This window comes from Misgurnus anguillicaudatus, chromosome 3, assembly GCF_027580225.2.
Source record: "Misgurnus anguillicaudatus chromosome 3, ASM2758022v2, whole genome shotgun sequence".
Taxonomy (NCBI): Eukaryota; Metazoa; Chordata; class Actinopteri; order Cypriniformes; family Cobitidae; genus Misgurnus; species Misgurnus anguillicaudatus.
Window position 1 is genome coordinate 46339415 of NC_073339.2, and position 19095 is coordinate 46358509.

General features: G+C 36.6%; 2 protein-coding genes across 3 annotated transcripts in view; one reads left to right on the forward strand and one right to left on the reverse strand.

Annotated features, from left to right (window-relative positions):
• The first annotated feature begins 439 nt into the window (after positions 1-439).
• The window catches only part of gpc5a (glypican 5a), a 192673-nt gene continuing 174017 nt past the window's right edge, over positions 440-19095 (forward strand). Inside the window, exons 1-2 of the mRNA XM_055206174.2 lie at positions 440-802; positions 6058-6219. Of these exons, the coding sequence (XP_055062149.2) occupies positions 655-802; positions 6058-6219 (310 nt within the window). The 5' untranslated portion in view covers positions 440-654. The remainder of the gene's footprint in view (positions 803-6057; positions 6220-19095) is intronic.
• Positions 11704-17931, reverse strand: LOC129445823 (uncharacterized). 2 transcript variants are annotated; one of them, XM_055206797.2, is made up of 3 exons: positions 12679-17931; positions 12239-12322; positions 11704-12099 (listed from the first exon to the last, which is right to left on the reverse strand). In XM_055206797.2, exons 1-2 carry the CDS (start codon positions 17072-17074, stop codon positions 12267-12269), a joined length of 4452 nt encoding a protein of 1483 aa, XP_055062772.2. In that variant the 5' UTR covers positions 17075-17931; the 3' UTR covers positions 11704-12099; positions 12239-12266. The 2 variants fall into 2 exon arrangements, with proteins under 2 accessions (XP_055062772.2, XP_055062771.2); XM_055206796.2 differs by having other exon boundaries at positions 11704-12322.

The window sequence follows — 19095 nt, forward strand, 5'->3', positions numbered from 1 at the left end:
CCCAGTTCTCTTTATCAATTTCAATTTTAGAAATGTAAATACGTGGAATGGTCGGCTGTATATTTGTTTATTTAAACTGTACATTTAATTATTTGGCAAAAGTTTGGTGTAAATGTTTAAAGTGACGAACTATGAAGTGCTAGACTAGTTTGTCCAGCAGATGGCAGATACGCACTTGATGTCAATAAAGTGATTTGTTGGGATTGATGATGATAGTTTTATTACTATTTCCAATGTTTTATAGTTTAACTACTGGCTGTTAACAGCCGTCCGTTTTCCATCAGATTTATTTTCAAAAGTTAATAAAATGAACCATGTAAACAAACGAGCAAGTTACATCCTCACGTGCGTGATTTTTTTTAATGTAGATCAGAGGCGTATGGTACGACGTTTATCGTATCATTACGCGCGCGCCTCTCTCTCTCTCTCCTTCGCGTTCAGCACGTTGAGTCTATTCAGTCCACTAATGATTCCGCCCATTCTCCCTTGACAGCCAAACAGAGTCATTGCGCTCCTCAACAGTGTACATGTAACATGTACTATCATCAGAGTTTACTGTTAAATCTCCGGTGACATTAACAACGCGCCTCTGTTCTCGAGAATACATCTGAATCAGTACGCGTCTCGGGTTCCGTTTGGTTCGGTGTTGTGGAGATGGGGATACGCGGAGTTTTGATTTGCGCTTTAATAGCGTCTTTAACGTCGCTAAGTGACGGAAGTTTGGACTGCGACGAGGTGCGTAAAGTTTTTCAACTGAAGCAAATCGGACCCGTGAAATCGGTACCTGAAAAGCCGCGTACAGGTAAGATCAGAGCAGAGCTGTTTTATCATGGTAGTGCCTACAAAATGTTTTTCTGTCAGATGGTATATCAACGCTACTGTTAATTGTTGTTTAAAAGTTATATTACATCACAATGTTCATTAATCCAATAGAATCCTTATTTACGCGTAAGTGTTAACGCGTAAAGGAAATCTGAAATGTAAAGGCGACTAAATTGAAACGATAATCAATGATACTTGTATTCATAAAGATTCAGGACTTGCATTAACTTAATTTTAAAGTGTTTTAGCTAAGTTATTATTTACCAAAAGTATCACTTTACTGTAACAGATACTGAATTGAATAAGTTAGTACATGTAACGATTTTCACAGCTTACAATTTGTACATTGTGGCTTTCCTGACAGGCTACTGAACCCAAATAATGTAGTACCATACCCTTTGCAAATATAAAAGTATACTACAGTATTTACTACAGTCTATCAATTCATTACAATTGAACTACAAAATACTTTGGTATACATTAAATGTGATACTTTCTATAACATACTACATCCTGCAATTACTATAGTTAAAACTGAAGTATAGCCTACAATATTTTTCATGGGAAGTGCTTTCTGGGGAAAAACACATTTTAAAAAAAGAGTAATTCTGTAAAATTGTTTATGTTTGGATATTTTTACGCTTATGCCTACATTAAATTGTATAAGTATTAATATTCTTAACAGTAGCTATATATTATAAGCCGACACGACAGATTCACAATGCATGTGACGTCATCCTTAAAACTAAGATTCAAAATGAGTTCTGCTTTCTAAATTACTCTGTAAAACCAAGTATACAGTATAAGTGGTCAGATACTCATATTATATAACTTGACTTCAGTTAAGTTTAAAGCCACAGTTAGTGATGGGAACGTGTTTGCTTTAAACAGCTGTCCTGTGGAGTTCTCACGTTTGTTTGCTTTTTGACCTCCCGAGCCCATGAAATGGTCTCTGTCAGATTGTTTGGACAATTTTTTTGTGTTGCTCTTTTAAACTGATCTTATAAACTGGCTAGTAATAGTCTGTGTATAGAAGTATCATATCAAAGCAAAAGAGGAAACTCTAACCAGTTTGACAAACTTTGTTGTTTTAATGGATGTAAAGTGGCTTGGGAGGAGTCATTTGTACACTATTCACCACAGCGGTCATCAAATGGAGTACACTTCAAAGTATGACTTGAAAGAGGGATGTTTTTAGAGAGAATGGGTTTTACAAGAACTTAGTGAAGGGTTTGTGTAAATCATTTTTAAGACAGCGTGTCTGTATTCATTGCTCATCTTAAACTCCAGATGTATTCATTGCGTGAAGAAGATAGTATTAAACAGTTTTTTTTTGTGTTTTGTTTCTTATGCAATGAACAAATGCAGAACAGGTTGACTGGGTTTAGTGTGTTAAACTAAAGCATGCTGTGTCTTATAATGTGCCTGTATGGATAGCAACAGGTAGCAAAAGCTTAAAACTTTGCATGTGCCAAGTTCAATGCTGATGGTTCAAAGTCAAAAGTCATCAAATGTCAAGAGAGTTCAACAAATCTTTTAATGCACTTATATTTTGCTGCTTTCCCATCAGTGCACATTTTCTCCAATATTAAGCAATACATAACATCAAACATAGGTATGAAGGATCTAACAAGTAAAACATTTTACTGCTCTCTTTGTTTAATCTTGGATAGTAGTGGCCACGCAATCCATTTGGTGTCCAGCAATACCCAGTCCACTTATAGCACTACCACATGACCCCTCGGGTGTCAAGTCTTAAAATATCAAATAATAAACTGACCACCATAGTGGTGGGTCACACTGGCATTTAAATGATTCTTCAAAGGCTTTATTTCTGCAAGTTGGTATTACTCTAACATTTGTGAGCATGCCAGACAATTTTTTGTTAACTGTACATTTAAATCCTAGGCCGTGGTCAGAGAAGCTTGTAAATAAACTGATTGCCTTTTTTTAAGTGATGCTTTTCATTCCTTCAGACAGATTTCTGAGAGAAACAAGTTGCATTTAAAGAAAAGCAAATAGAGACTCGCATTGAAGACAGAATTTAGGTTTAGTTGTAATTCCTTCAGAATGCTTTCATGTAGGGAAGTGCCAGGAGCAGACACGTGAACTTGAAGTGTTTAAAACTTGGTTATTTTGATGTCACGTCAGCAAGCTTGGCTTTTCTCCACCAAGTTCCTTTCTGCAGTAATCTCTGACAGTTTCCAAATCTCTCAACCTGTCGAATCATGTGAAACTGGAGCAAAAAGCAAAGGGTGGGGGGGCTGTAAGTTCACAGTCGGCTTATTCTCTCAGGTGATTGCGCAGTGAAACCTCTGGAGATTGAATGCGAAAAATAAACACTTCCCGGGGCACTTTAATTTCGTCCTAGCGAGACAGAGTCTGAATTCCTTGTCTCGAGGCATCTTGTTTGCATCTCAGTAAGAAACTCAGCATCTCGGTGTGGTGATAGTGTCTTTATCAACACTAGTCAGCTTGACGTTCTCTGTTCCGGCACGTCCAATGATGTTTCCCTACAGCTCGGGTGATGTAAAGTTTTGCCGTATCTCGGTGGGATAAGAATTTCGATGGCTGGAGATATCTGTCCTTTTATCTTCAGCACACTGCTGGCCTGTTACAGCTTGCACAGAGTTGGAGATTCGTGACCACCTGGTGGGGATATGAGCTTCTAAATGGTCCATAACAGGAGAAGAGAATATAACATAAAGAATACACCAAATAAGGTGTACCTGTGCTCGTGCAAGAGGGTGATTCTCACGAAAACTTGGTTTTAAACATGTCAAGCATGAAAATGTAAAAATTTTTTAAATTTACTTTTTTTCCACCAGACATTGAAAAACAAAGTCTGGAGTAAATGGGAACATTAATTTAAAAACTTTTACTTATCATTTAACACTTTTTGTAACATAATTTAAAAAATTAGTCCTAAAAAATCTTATTACCGCAACAGTCAGAAAACATCAACACTGACATATTTTCAAAATGACATGACAAACCTGAAAGAACATACTTTGGAGATTCTGCACATGCATTTAAAATCAAAGTATTATGCTTCTATTAATTAAATTAACATTTAATAAGCATCTGTTGCGGTAATGATAATCAAAATGTTGTGTAAGCGTTCTGACAAGACAATATTTCAAATTAACTGTAAAAAAATGATCGTACCTGGTAGCCATCTTGAAGTAACTGGTCCATGTGCTTGGTCACTCAAAATCAAACTTAATTAAAATTCTGTATGTGTGCTTAAACTGTTCTCAAAAAGTGTTGCGGAGGATGAGAACAACAGGCATGGACACATAATTTTCCTAAATTTTCTTCATTATTATTATACATGAATATTCAGTAAATATTTTTTCTGTCATCTAAAGTAGTCTAGCAAAACATCCATTTATTTTTTTCTTAATATTTTTGTGTTATTTTGATTAAATTACAACATAACGCATGTTCAAACGCAGCCGGACACATTGCGGTAATGAGAATTTCTGCAGAAAATGAGATAAAATTTACAATTATAAATTCTTATGTTGAAATCACACATTGTGCAAGGTAGAACACAGTATTGTGTTAATTCTGATGCTTTTTAATGTTACTATATTACACATTTTAAAGCTAAAATCATTAGTGCCGTGGTGTTTCAATGGTATCGTGAGAATCACCCAAGACTTACCAGGGAGGTATCCTGGATTTTTTATGTGGTTGCTATGTTTGTTAGGTCAAATTTGTATGATGTCATAATCCTTACAAAGCAAGGGTTCTTCCTTAAACGCAAGGTTATAGTTTAGTTAAAGGTCATCTATTATGTTTGGAAATAAATATGTGCTGGCAGTGTGTGAACACAACAACCCTACAATAAAAGAAATCCACCCACTCCTTCTTTATTAATCCCTGTTAAACCAAAGCAGTCTCATTTAGGGCTGTAACGATTAATCGTGCAAATGCACATTTTCTCAATGAATTAATTTGAACTATATTACGGTGAAATCTTGGCACATCCCAAAGCCAGGGGGCGCTCTCGTGCGGAAACTCCCTTTGTGCCACAGAAGAACTAGCATTACAAACGCTATTCCAGTAAATGTCCATAAGGATATTTATATTTCTGGTCTTCAAATTGTTTCAGGTATTTTCATGATAATAAAGAATACTTTGAATGTTTTTGTTTAACAAGTGTTGCTTTTTTAAATACACGTTATAAACGACTCAGACTCATAATGATTTTAGATTGATAAGGACTTCGTACAGACAAAAACACCGTAGTACACACACAAGCTGTGCATGAAACACAGAATCGATTTAAAATCGATTCTAAATCGATTTCAGACAGGCATTTTTAATGGGACATGCCGCAAATACTCTTGTTAATGTGATGTCACACTGATAAAACCCCACCCACGGCCACTGACTGACTGCTTAATTTTACCCAAAAGCTTTTCTTAATTTGTTTGTTAGCACGTTGTAGTGCTAATACAACTAAATATACTTTTGTCTCAGACTGTATTCACAGATATCAGATCTATTTTTAACCAAAAGCGCTCACTGTCTGTTTGCATATAATTTGCATATAAAGGTACACACACGAAAACAGTGCTTTTTTGATGCGTTTTGGACACGCTATAACACATAATCTTTGGGGTATTTTGAGATGGACACATTCTGGGCACACCTGAGACTTATATTACATCTTGTAAAAATGTGTTATATAATATGTGCCCTTTAATGAACTTCTGTGGCACATTTACATTACATTTAGGCATTTCGCAGATGATTTTTACCAAAGCGACTTACAAAAGTGTCATGCTCACTTGGTAGCGCATTGCATTAGCAATGCAAATGTCATTGGTTTGATCCGAGGGAACAAACATGAAAAAAATATTAAATGCAATGTATGTCACTGTGGATGAAATAGTGTTCAACGTGAGAAAAACAGGTAGATGATATCAGAACTGCTGTAAAAAATTAGTTGCAGCTAAACTTACAAAGTTTTAACATTTCTTAGAGAAAGGACAATGATTATACATTCAACATGTTCCTGTGAAGTATCATGGGAATTTCACATTTTTAGATGCGTTTTAAATGTTGTGAAGGATGCGGCTGACCGAACATGATTTAAACAGTGAATAAATCTCAAAGTCTAATATAACTGAATTTAAATGCATAAATGTGAAATATCCATAATTGTTCTTTGATCTCCATTCCTATGTTAAATGATCACAATTTGTTCATTCAACCCAACAGGTTCAGACCTCCAAGTTTGTGTGTCCAAGAATCTCACATGCTGCACCAAGAAGATGGAGGAGCGCTACCAGGTGGCGGCACGCCAGGACATCCAGAACCTTCTCCAGATATCCAGCTCTACTCTGAAGTATCTGATCTCACGTAATGTGGCTGCTTTTCAGGGTGAGTTTATCGGTTGGTGTATAATGCTAAGAATTGTCTGACCTCAAGAAGTTTTTCTTCACTATTTGATTTCCAGACATGCTGCTTTTCATGTTTTGTTGGTCTACATGGTACAGTAAAGCATGGCAATGTACAGTTTAGCCTTACACGTTGCCCTGAGCTACTCCATTTGTTATTTTGTGTTTTGGTGGCTCTTTAAAAGCATAATTCTGTTGTCTACATTTCAGGTTGACTAGAGTTCATGTAAGGTTCTGGTTTTAATGATGAGCTGTACACAAGGATGCTTGTTTTGACAACTTCATAATGCTAGATCATAAGCTCCTACGCACACCTTTGTAGTGAAACTGTGTTCTGTGTTTAAATCAAATGACAGACTTGAATAACCTGTAATCTCCTATAAAAGCTGATGTGAGAAGAGAAGGGTTCTTCCCTAACAGAACGTCTCTATAGCCATGTTTCCATTACCATGATTTTATGCGCATTTTGAAATATCGCACCATGATGGAAACTCGTATTCGCTTGTCCTTTACCTGTTACTAGGGCAGTACTCTTTAAAAATGTCCTATATTCCATTTAGGTACAGAGATGTATGCATTTGCTACCAATATGTACATTTAAGGTACTTAGATGTATCTTTAGGGTAATAATATGTATCTTTGAGGTACTTATATGTATCTTTGAGATATTAATATGTATCTTTGAGATACTAATATGTATATTTAAGAAACTAATATGCATGTTTAAAATACTAATATGCATCTTTGAGATACTAATATGTATATTTGAGAAACTAATATGCATCTTTAAAATACTAATATGCATCTTTGAGATACTAATATGCATCTTTAAAATACTAATATGCATCTTTAAGATACTAATATGCATCTTTGAGATACTAATATGTATATTCGAGAAACTAATATGCATCTTTAAAATGCTAATATGCATCTTTGAGATACTAATATGCATGTTTAAAATACTAATATGCATCTTTGAGATACTAATATGAATCTTTAAAATACTAATATGCATCTTTGAGATACTAATATACATCTTTAAAATACTAATATGCATCTTTGTATTTGCTTTTTCTCTGGAGAGGTTTGATACTGGGTCTTATGATGATGGTTAGTGGGGTAGCTCATAATAAGTTCAGTCTCTGTCAGGCTAATTTAAAAGTAAATCAGTAGCCTGTGTGGCTTTGAAAGTGTTGTAAGTACTCATCTTGTTATGCTTAATAGTTTCTTATCTTCACTTGTTTCATATTATAGTAGGACCCTATGAAATCCGTATTTTTCCCCCCAAATTCCGCTTTATTTTTTATCAAATTAAATTTTTCCATTTTATTTTTCTGAATTCTGTTTTTTAATCTAAATTTTTTAGATTACATTTTGTTTATTTTTCTAAATTCTGTGAATTGATAAATTAAATTTAAGTAATCAGAATGGTTAAAATTATTATACAATTCAACAACAGTTTATTAATGGTTTGCATAAAAAAAAAACTTCTTAGGTTTCTCTTTGACCAGTTTTTCATATAGTTCAGAATAAATGTTTATAGTTGATAGTGCGTAATCACATGACCGTGTTGTTTTTCTGCAAACAGTGAAATTTTCAATGAATACAATGAATACCATAACAACAAACTGATATTCGCAAAATACGTTATAATGCTTTTAACTCATTCCCCGCCAGCATTTATTTTGATTTCACAAAAGTTTCACAAAATTCCTTCCAAGAAAATTTTCTTTTATAAATATAAACATACAAATATATCAAACAAAACAAACAGACAAAACGGGGGAAAAAAACTTTTCATCCTATCTTGATTTGTTCTCTTTTTATAATTATGGGTAGGTTTCTTCAAAAATAAAAAATTTTGAGCAAAAGTTGAGATAATTGCATTTTGTAAAGGAATTTTTGTGAGATCAGATCCAGAACGATTACCAAAACATTTGTAAAATTACCTTTTGCTTCAGTTTTTTATAAATTGGCTAAGATAATAGCGGAATAACAGATTACCATAAAAAATTCGCCAGGAAAGCGTCATTGGCAGGAAAATGTTTTCTTTTAATTGATAAGATAACTTCAATTATAGCGGGAAAAGAGTTAAAAAGACGGTTTATACAGAATTTGCCAAATTCCGTAAAATTCCGCACTATAGAGTAAATTCTGTTTTCATGTCTCGATTCCGTGATTCCGTCCATGTTTTCGCAGAAATCATATGGCCTTATTCATTAATTGCATTTATGACATTTTCTTAAAATATTTTATTGCTAAAAATGTCTCTGTTTAAACTTCATAAATCAAGTAATGTAAGTGTATTGGTTGAAAAGATATAGTAACTATGTATATACATTTATAGTCAGTTGAAACTTTGATGCATGCACAATGTTTTACTTAAAGCATTAATGATCACTATAGATCAGTCCAAGACTTTAGCTTTCCTTGTGTTTTACATCTTGAGTCCACCGACTGACATTACTTAAGCAGGTGCAGACAGGCTTCTGTTTATTGCCTACTGTAGAAGATAACATAAGAATGAGAGATCTCGCTCATGGTGAAAAACATATATAGAGGCATTCCCAATCTATGTATATCATTAAAGAAAATCTGAATAATTTCAAAATTTTTCTCAATGCAAGCACTCTTGTATCGCGTAATTTACCAGAACGGTATTCAGGTTGCAGTTACCATAGTACTTAAAAACATTTGCACACTTTGTGGGGTGTAGTGGGACGGCCCTGCTGGTGTTTAATCACAAGACTCATTTTATGAGAAGAGGTCTTTATTACAGAGCTCAAATCCAGCTCATCTAGTCATTATGATTCACCCACGGTCAAGGGTGTTGTTGAAGTGTCTAAACATTTAAAAAAATTACACAGAGGAATACGCTGATGTACCTTTACTGTAAAAGGTTTTGATGCACATCCATATCCACTTGTATGAGCATATTTGACACATACTGCATGCAACTATTATGGCAGTTTGTATGTAAAAACTTTGTGTAAAGCTAATGGGGCGGTATCTTTCCAAAAAGTACAGTTTGGCACCAAAAGAGTTGATATCAGTACATATTGGTACCAAATAGTGCATATTAGTGTCTCAAAGATGCATATTGGTACCCATATCTGTACCTAAATCTGGAATTGTTTGAAAGCGTGGGATAATTTTTTTTCTGAAAGTGCAATCCAGGATACAAAATAATAATGTGTAGATGTAGAAAAAAATGTACTGAGGTTTTATTGCAAACACATTTACATGTGGCTATTGATAATGGCCCACATTTTTTAAAATGATTTATTAGTTCAAGACCGAGCCGTGTTTGTTCCCCTTTTTGTGTCTGTTACACAATAGCTTAGCTTTCATTCTTGTATGTATTATGTTTGAGGCACATCACTAGTATAGAGACATTGAAAGACATCTTGTTTCACTTGCGTTCTCGTGGTGGTCGAGTGAAACGTATTACTGCCATTTTTATGAGCTTAGATCTGTCCCGAATGATACTGCGGTCTCTGTTTCTGAGGAGCATAATATATTGTGTCTTTAAAACAAGCACCTTTTTCTTATTAAGCGTCCTTTGGAGACAAATCTGTTAGATGTCCATCGGTGGCTTTTAAACCACGGCATACTGTGAGAAAAGTTTCAACTCAAAAGTGATGGTCTGGGTACTGTTTTAATTCTCGTTCCCCATTGTAAATCATGCGATGTGTCTACGGTGAGTGCCGGTTGTTTGCACAATTGTTAATGTTAAATCTATAAAAACTTGCATGTGTTGGATATCTCAGAACATTACTTTGCCAATATTTGCAAGCTAGTTGGTTGCCTATAAAATATTTAAGCTTTGTTTAATCTTAACTTTGGAAATATGCCGTACGCTAGTTAGTGTCTTGAATTACTGGTAGAAAGGTGCAGAGCCGTGGCGTCTTACAAGCACAGATTAATAGGTTTGGTTGCCATGGGATGACGGCAAAACTTCTCTGAGAGCGCAAGTTTACCGGCGTCTCTCTCAGCGGGCAGCGGGGTGTATTTGCACATTGTGAAGTTTACGAAAGGTCTCTTTCTGACCTCAGGTTAAAGACAAACATACTTTTGTGGCGCTACAGTCATGGCCTTTCACTCGACTGGATCTTGCATGTTAAAAAGGCCATTGGCTAGACGCCGTCCACCTGTTTTCTTTCACCCGTCCTGCTTTCCCTACATTTTTAAATGACATCAAAGTCAGCTCTGCTTCACTGGAGAGCAGATATCATAAAATGGCCAGCTGATGCCGAGACACGCAGAAAAAGCAATCTGTCCTGAAACGGAAGCTGGGATAAGAGGGCAAGATGTTTTCCTAGAGAAGTGCTTGCGAGACAGAGTGAAATTGCTTCGTTGAGTGAGCAAAATACCTGGAAGCCACGTGTTGAAAGAGTTTAGCGCAGACGTACTTCCTAAATTTAAGGTTGGGGGAAAATCGCAGGAATTCTTTGCAGAGGCCTCTGGCGTATTCAATCTCACTCAGAGGTGATTACGTTGACGTGCTAAAAATGTGAATCATCATGCATGTATGAGTTATGGAGTGACTGTAGTATTGCCAAAGTTACTTTAGTGCAAATGTATTGATGTATTAGCAGTTGTGTGATGCTGTGAATTGGAAAACAGCCTTTTTGTTTGTAAGCTATTGTACAAAAATCAATAATTAGATATTTTTTATAATTCAATAATTTCACATAGACAATAATGAGATTATATGGAAAGAAAATGGAGACCAAGTCTTTTGCTTTCTCTCACTAACACAATTATTCTTAATTTGTTTCAGTAACAAAATACTCAGGCTGTCCTGTCCATAATTGCATTGCTTGTATATCAACAGTAATCAGTTATTTATTATTAGTCATTTTTGTTCTTCTGAACAATTTTAGGAGAAACATTTTCAGTTATAAAGTCCAGAGAAACTGCATTGTCAGACAAAAATGGTCCTTTACCTGTTACTAGGGCAGTACCCTTTAAAAAGGTCCTATATATAATTTAGGTACAGAGATGTATGCATTTGCTACCAATATGTACATTTGAGGTACTTATATGTATCTTTGGGGTAATAATATGTACATTTGAGATACTAATATGTATCTTTGAGATACTAATATGCATCTTTAAAATACTAATATGCATCTTTAACATACTAATATGCATCTTTAAAATACTAATATGCATCTTTGAGATACTAATATGTATATTTGAGAAACTAATATGCATCTTTAAAATACTAATATGCATATTTCAGATACTAATATAAATCTTTGAGATATTAATATGCATCTTTAACATACTAATATGCATATTTCAGATACTAATATGTATCTTTGAGATACTAATATGCATCTTTAAAATACTAATATGCATCTTTGAGATACTAATATGCATCTTTAAAATACTAATATGCATCTTTGAGATACTAATGTGCATCTTTAAAATACTAATATGCATCTTTGAGATACTGTTATGATCTTTACTGAGTCACAACAACATAAGGGAGTCACCACACACCACTTCCAATTAATGAGAGAATTTATTAGTAGAATATAACATGTAGGACATAACATTAAGAATTAGTATAAATCAGTGTGTCAGTAGTTGTGTGCAAATGTATATCACTTATGACAGTCAACAATCCAACCATCCCATAGAAGATGGATCAAGAGGGTGGCGGTGATCTCCCATATCTCACATATCTCATGAGTTCTCCAAGCCAACAGGACTCCAATGTAGGCTACAGCACAAACGAAACCAGCCCAAGATCTGCACCAACTCAGCCCGCCTCGCTCTCATCTCTGTCTCAGTCTTTTATAAGGCCACATGATTACATTCAGGTGTACAACCACTCACTTCAGCCACACCCCTGCAACTCAGAGATAACGAGTTAATCACTGAAGTCGTCACACACCACCCTTTAAAAAAGATCTGATACAAATCGGATCAAAAAAAAACAAAACACCACAAACTTAGAAATCATAATTCAACACTCATTGTTATACCACCTCTGATCACAGTACAACCATGATTTTTCTACAATTCCTTCCATTCTCTTACACGGCCCCACCTTGCCAACAGCAATCCGGATCCTGAAAGCAAATTAAGGTGACAAGAGAACACAGGGAAAAAAAACAGAAGCAACTGTACAACCATTTCACTTAATTGATCAGGTCAGGAACACGGGACAACGCATCTGCCACTACGTTATCCGATCCTTTAATGTGTTTAACAATTAAATTGTAGGGCTGTAAAAACAGAATCCACCGCATTAAGCGCTGGCTCGGAGACTGTAAAGAATGCAGGAACGTTAAAGGATTATGATCCGAAAACACTTCTACGGGCATTCCTCCCCCCACATACACATCAAAAAACTGAAGTGCCCAAATTAACGATAAAGCCTCTTGCTCAATCACAGAGTAATTTTTCTGATAAGTGTTAAACTTACGAGAAAAGAAGCTCACAGGATAGTCCAAACCATTCTCCCCTGTCTGTAACAAGACAGCTCCAGCACCAACCTGGCTGGCATCCACCTGTAACTTAAATGGCATATCCAGCCTTGGAGCAGCTAAAACAGGAGCAGTGGTTAATAATAACTTAACATTCTCAAAAGCTCTCTGACAATTCTCACTCCAATCAAATTTCACTGAATTCTTAAGTAAATCAGTCAGGGGAGAAACCACAGTTGAAAAATTTGGACAGAACCCCCGGTAATAACCAACCATCCCCAAGAACCGCATGAGTTCTTTCTTGGTAGACGGAGAAGGAAACTGCTGAATGGCAAGAACTTTGGCCTGAACTGGTCGCACTTTACCTTGTCCAACCTCTTTCCCCAAATATCTTACAGTAGCCTTGGCAAATTCACACTTTGCCAAGTTAACTGTAAGACATGCCTCAGTCAACCGAGTCAAAAGAGCTCGCAAACGAACCAAATGTTGCTCCCAGGTCTCACTGAAAACAATAACATCGTCTAAATACACTGCACACCCTTCCAGCCCATATATCACTCGATTCATCAATCTTTGGAAGGTGGCAGGGGCATTTCTCAACCCAAAACTCATCACAGAGTACGAGTATAATCCAGACGATGTAATAAAGGAGGTTACTTCTCTAGCTCTAGGAGTCAACGGCACTTGCCAGTAACCCTTAAGAAGATCTAACTTGCTTACAAAATTAGCTGTACCCACCTGATCTACACAATCTTCCATTCGTGGAAGCGGAAAAACATCAGGCTTTGTGATGGCATTTAGCTTGCGATAGTCAGTGCAAAATCTATAAGTTGAATCTGCTTTCCTCACCAACAAGCAAGGTGAAGCCCAACTTGAGCACGACGGAACAGCTATTCCGTTCTCAAGCATATATTGAACTTCAGATTCCAATGCTTCTTTCTTACTCACTGGAACCCTATAAAAACGTTGATGAATAGGTTGCGCCTCTCCCACATCAACATCATGCTGTATCAGATGAGTTCGAGTGGGTATATCTGAAAACAAGCCAGAAAACTCCAATAACATCTGGGTTAGGTCTTTGTTTTGGCCCTCTGTCAAATGTGAAAACAACACATCTAAATTCTGAAGAGTCTCTGAATTTTTTAATCGAGGTAGCAACACACAATCTTTAGGAACAACTGTATCTTCCTTAACCATATCTTCTCTCTCAACAAAAGGTTGATAAGACTCAACAGAAGCAGTGACAACAGGAGTAACTGATTTAGTTGGCTGAACCTCAGAATTTTGAAAACGATAAGCCTTAAGCAAATTTACATGGAAACACTGCTTAGATTTGCGCCTACCGGGAGTTGCAACTTGATAATTTTCGTCAGACAGTTTCTGAAGAACAGTATATGGTCCAGTAAACTTAGCACAAAAAGGAGACCCAGAAGTTGGCAACAAAATTAACACCTGATCACCTGGTGTAAAGACACGACCTTCAGCATGCTTATCAAAATGATTCTTCATCTTCTCTTGCACAACAGCAAGATTCTTCTGTGCACTCAATCCAGCCAAAAACAAACGCCTACGAAAACCATTGACATACTCTACCAAATTTCGCGGAGGATCCTCCTCACCTAGTCCCTCACGCAAAACCGAAAGAGGTCCACGTACACGATGACCGAAAACCAAGTCATTTGGGCTAAATCCTAAGCTCTCTTGCTGTACTTCCCTGGCAGCCAGTAACAGCCAGGGTAGACCCTCCTTCCAGTCACAGCTTAGCTCCACACAGTAAGCACGCAAAAGTGACTTTAAAGTCTGATGGAATCTTTCTATCACACCCTGGCTTTGAGGATGATATACACTTGACTGATTGTGTTTCACTTTAAGCACCCTCAAAACCTCAGCAAACATACGAGATGTAAAATTTGTACCGTTATCACTTTGAATAATCTTCGGTATCCCAAAGATAGATATAAACTGAGTTAGGGCCTTGACAACCGCTTTGGTGGTAATACTCCGGAGAGCATAAGCTGCTGGATAGCGAGTTGCCTGACACATAACGGTCAACAAATATGCATTCCCTGATTTTGATGGAGGCAATGGTCCCACGCAATCAATTATTAAGTGCTCAAATGGTTTACTTGTAACAACAATAGGACTCAAAGGCACTGGTCTCAACAACTGATTAGGCTTCCCAGTCAACTGGCACGTGTGACATGTTCTAATGAAAGACGATATATCCTTTTTCAAACGGGGCCAATAAAACTGTCGTAAAATTCGATCATAGGTCTTCCTTACTCCTAAGTGTCCAGCCACTTCACCATGAGCTTGTTGTAACACTACATCTCTAAATTTTTTTGGCACCACCACTTGAATGATACACTCCTCCATTAAAGTCTCTTTACAGGGAACGTACTTCCTTACAAGCACCTCATCTTGGATAAAACATCCACTCACAGCACTTCTTACCTCCTGAGGCGAAATAACAGCATCAAACAACTTCTGCAACTCCAGGTCCTCCTGCTGCGCATCTACCAACTCCCTATGAGAAATTGGTGAAAGGGTAGATAAACCAGGCACCACATATTTTGACACTTCTTGTTTCTCCAATGCCATCTCACGACTCCTTGCACGAGTCACAACACAAGCCTTAAATACTTCAGGAAAATTTTGATTCAGAACATCGGAGTTCTCAGTAACTGGAATAGATACTACCTCAGGAGGAGGAATCACCTCTCGCCAGACTCTACCTCCAGCCAAATTGTTACCCAGGATGACAGCAACCCCATCCACTGGCAAAGATGGACGAACTCCCAAAGATACCTCTCCAGAAATCAGGTCGGAGGTCAAGTGTACTCTATATAGAGGAACAGAAAGAGTGTTTAATCCAATTCCCCTAATAAGAACACTCCTCCCTTCACCTGATACCTGGGAAAAGGGCAAAACAGATTCAGTAATAAAAGATTCTGATGAACCTGTATCTCTCAACATTTTAACTGGTATTTTAATCTCAGAGTTTGGCAATGACACACAACCGTCTGTAATAAACGGTACAAAGTTTTCCATGGCTAACAATTTGGAGTCACATACTTCCTCCCCCACCTCTATGGAAGTACTAGGATCAAGGTCATGGGTAGTTTCAGAAATGTCAGTCACTAACACGGGACTAATATGTGATTTCTTTTTTCCCAGCTTCCCCTTAGCAGCCAAAACAGGGCACTTATTTTCCCAATGGCCCAGACTAAAACAATAATTACACACCAAGTCTCTGTCAGATTTCATTCTACCACTGTTCTCTGACTTTGAAGGATACATTTGTTCAAATTTCTTTACTCCAACTCGGTTTTCATTAAAATTACCACTCTGGTGACCTGATCTATCCTCTCTATATACCTTTCTATGCGTTAATACATAATCATCTGCCAAAACTGCCGCTTCCATTGCATCCCTTGGCTTCTTTTCATTTATGTATGTAGCAATGTCATCAGGCACAATATTTTTAAATTGTTCCAAGATGACCAAATCACGCAGTTTTTCAAAATCATCAACAGCGGACGCAACACACCAATGATCAAAATAAGAAACCAGATCCCTTACTACCTCAGAGTGAGTTTGACGATCACCTTTTCTCCAGCTGCGAAATCGCTGGCGATAGGCTTCAGGAACTAGTTCATATGCCTTCAAAATAGCAACTTTTACCTTATCATAATCCTTTCTGTCCTCCATTGTGAGCGCTGCAAATGCTTCCTGTGCCTTGCCTGTGATTACGGTCTGAAGCATGACAACTCGGATAGACCTCGGCCAATTTCTTTCTTCGGACATAGTCTCAAACAGAGAAAAGAAGATATCAGGGTCATGGTCATTAAATTTGGGAAGCAGTCTCAGATTACTTGCCAAGTCAAACCCTTCAGATAAACCTAAACCTCTCTCCCCAACATCTGACATTCTCCCTTCTTTTCCTAATCTCAATCGTTCCACCTGCAGTTCATAATCTCGTGTAGATTTCTCAGCCTCCATTTTAACTTTTTCAAAATCAAGCTCATTTTGTCTGCGCACTTTCTCATTTCTCATTTTTTCAATCTCCAATTCATACTGTTTAGTTTCTTTTATCAACTCTCTATCGTGAAGCTGCTGCATTAGTAAAATCTCTTTTCTTTCCTCAAAAGATAACCCGGAAAAAATATCAGAAGAACCTTTCGCATCACTGCCTTTTGTTTCCTGTGGAGAAACCACCATAAGGCTATTTTTACATAACCAATTTTTCACAACAGATCGCAATTCCTTTTTCCGTGTTTTCTTATCGACCTCACTGATTTTAAAATGCTCTACAAGGTCCCATAATTGTTGTTTTACAAAAGAATTTAATTTCTCCTCTGAAGGAGCTTTAATAAACTCTTCTATAGACGCCATGCTGTTCTTACAAATTATTACACAAAAACCAAAAGCAAGTGCATTTATTTCCCTTTCAGAGCAAAACAGGTGAAACAATCATTCACTCTCCCCCTTCTAAACTGCCTACCAACCCACTAAACTAACATATACCTAGTCTTCATGCAGCTTTCAAGAGCAAAGCGACTTGAAACACCAAAATACCGATGGTTTACAAACTGAACAAATTGTCCAATCAGAAACCACGGCGGTGTACTTCACCCAAAAGCCTGCACAAAAACAAAAAAGGCAAAATAACAAAATCAACGCCAAGCGTTGCTAATTCCTAACGGGAGAAAATGAACAATACATCACCTGTAAAAAAAAGAAAAAAAAAATGCACTTACCTTTAATGACTATTTTCAAACTCACAAGATGGTTTAAACACAATATCTATGTGTCTCAAAAAAAGTACAATACCAGAAGCTCAAAACCTAAATCATACCAACTATTAATCAAATTTCATTTGATATAATTTCACTTAAAGACGAGCCCCCATTTTGTTATGATCTTTACTGAGTCACAACAACATAAGGGAGTCACCACACACCACTTCCAATTAATGAGAGAATTTATTAGTAGAATATAACATGTAGGACATAACATTAAGAATTAGTATAAATGACAATCAGTGTGTCAGTAGTTGTGTGCAAATGTATATCACTTATGACAGTCAACAATCCAACCATCCCATAGAAGATGGATCAAGAGGGTGGCGGTGATCTCCCATATCTCACATATCTCATGAGTTCCCCAAGCCAACAGGACTCCAATGTAGGCTACAGCACAAACGAAACCAGCCCAAGATCTGCACCAACTCAGCCCGCCTCGCTCTCATCTCTGTCATATGCTGCGTCCGAAACCGCCTACTACATACTATAGAGTACGCGAAAAGCAGTAGGCGAGGCGAGTAGTATGTCCGAATACATAGTATTCGAAAAACAGTATGCGAAAAGTACCCGGATGACCTACTACTTCCGTTTAGATTTTGCAGTGTGCATACGATGGACGCTTCACTATCCCATGATGCCCCGGACGATGAGTTATCCAACGAAGAAGAAGAGGCACGCTGCTGTTTTCGCGCTGAAATGACATGACGTGATGACGACGTATGTCACGTGATGTAGCAACATGGCGGATGTAGTACGTCCGAATCTCATTCATACTACCAGGATTCATACTATACAGTACCTACTGTTTTAATGCCAAGTAAGTAGGTACTTCATCTAATTCAGTACCTACTATACAGTATGCGGTTTCGGACGCAGCCTCGGTCTTTTATAAGGCCACATGATTACATTCAGGTGTACAACCACTCACTTCAGCCACACCCCTGCAACTCAGAGATAACGAGTTAATCACTGAAGTCGTCACATACTAATATGTATCTTTGAAATACTAATATGCATCTTTAACATACTAATATGCATATTTCAGATACTAATATGAATTTTTGAGATACTAATATGCATCTTTAAAATACTAATATGCATCTTTGAGATACTAATATGTATATTTGAGAAACTAATATGCATCTTTAAAATACTAATATGCATCTTTGAGATACTAATATGCATCTTTCAGATACTAATATGAATTTTTGAGTTACTAATATACATCTTTAAAATACTAATATGCATCTTTGAGATACTAATATGTATATTTGAGAAACTAATATGCATCTTTAAAATACTAATATGCATCTTTGAGATACTAATATGCATCTTTGACATACTAATATGCATATTTCAGATACTAATATGAATTTTTGAGATACTAATATGCATCTTTAAAATACTAATATGCATCTTTGAGATACTAATATGCATCTTTGAAATACGAATATGCATCTTTGAGAGACTAATATGTATGTTTTTAGGTACTAATACTAATATGTATATTTTAGGTACTGATACTGTATGTATCTTTGAGATACTGATATGTATCTTTGAGATACTAATACTGTTTGTATCTTTGATGTACTACTAAGTATCTTTAAGGTA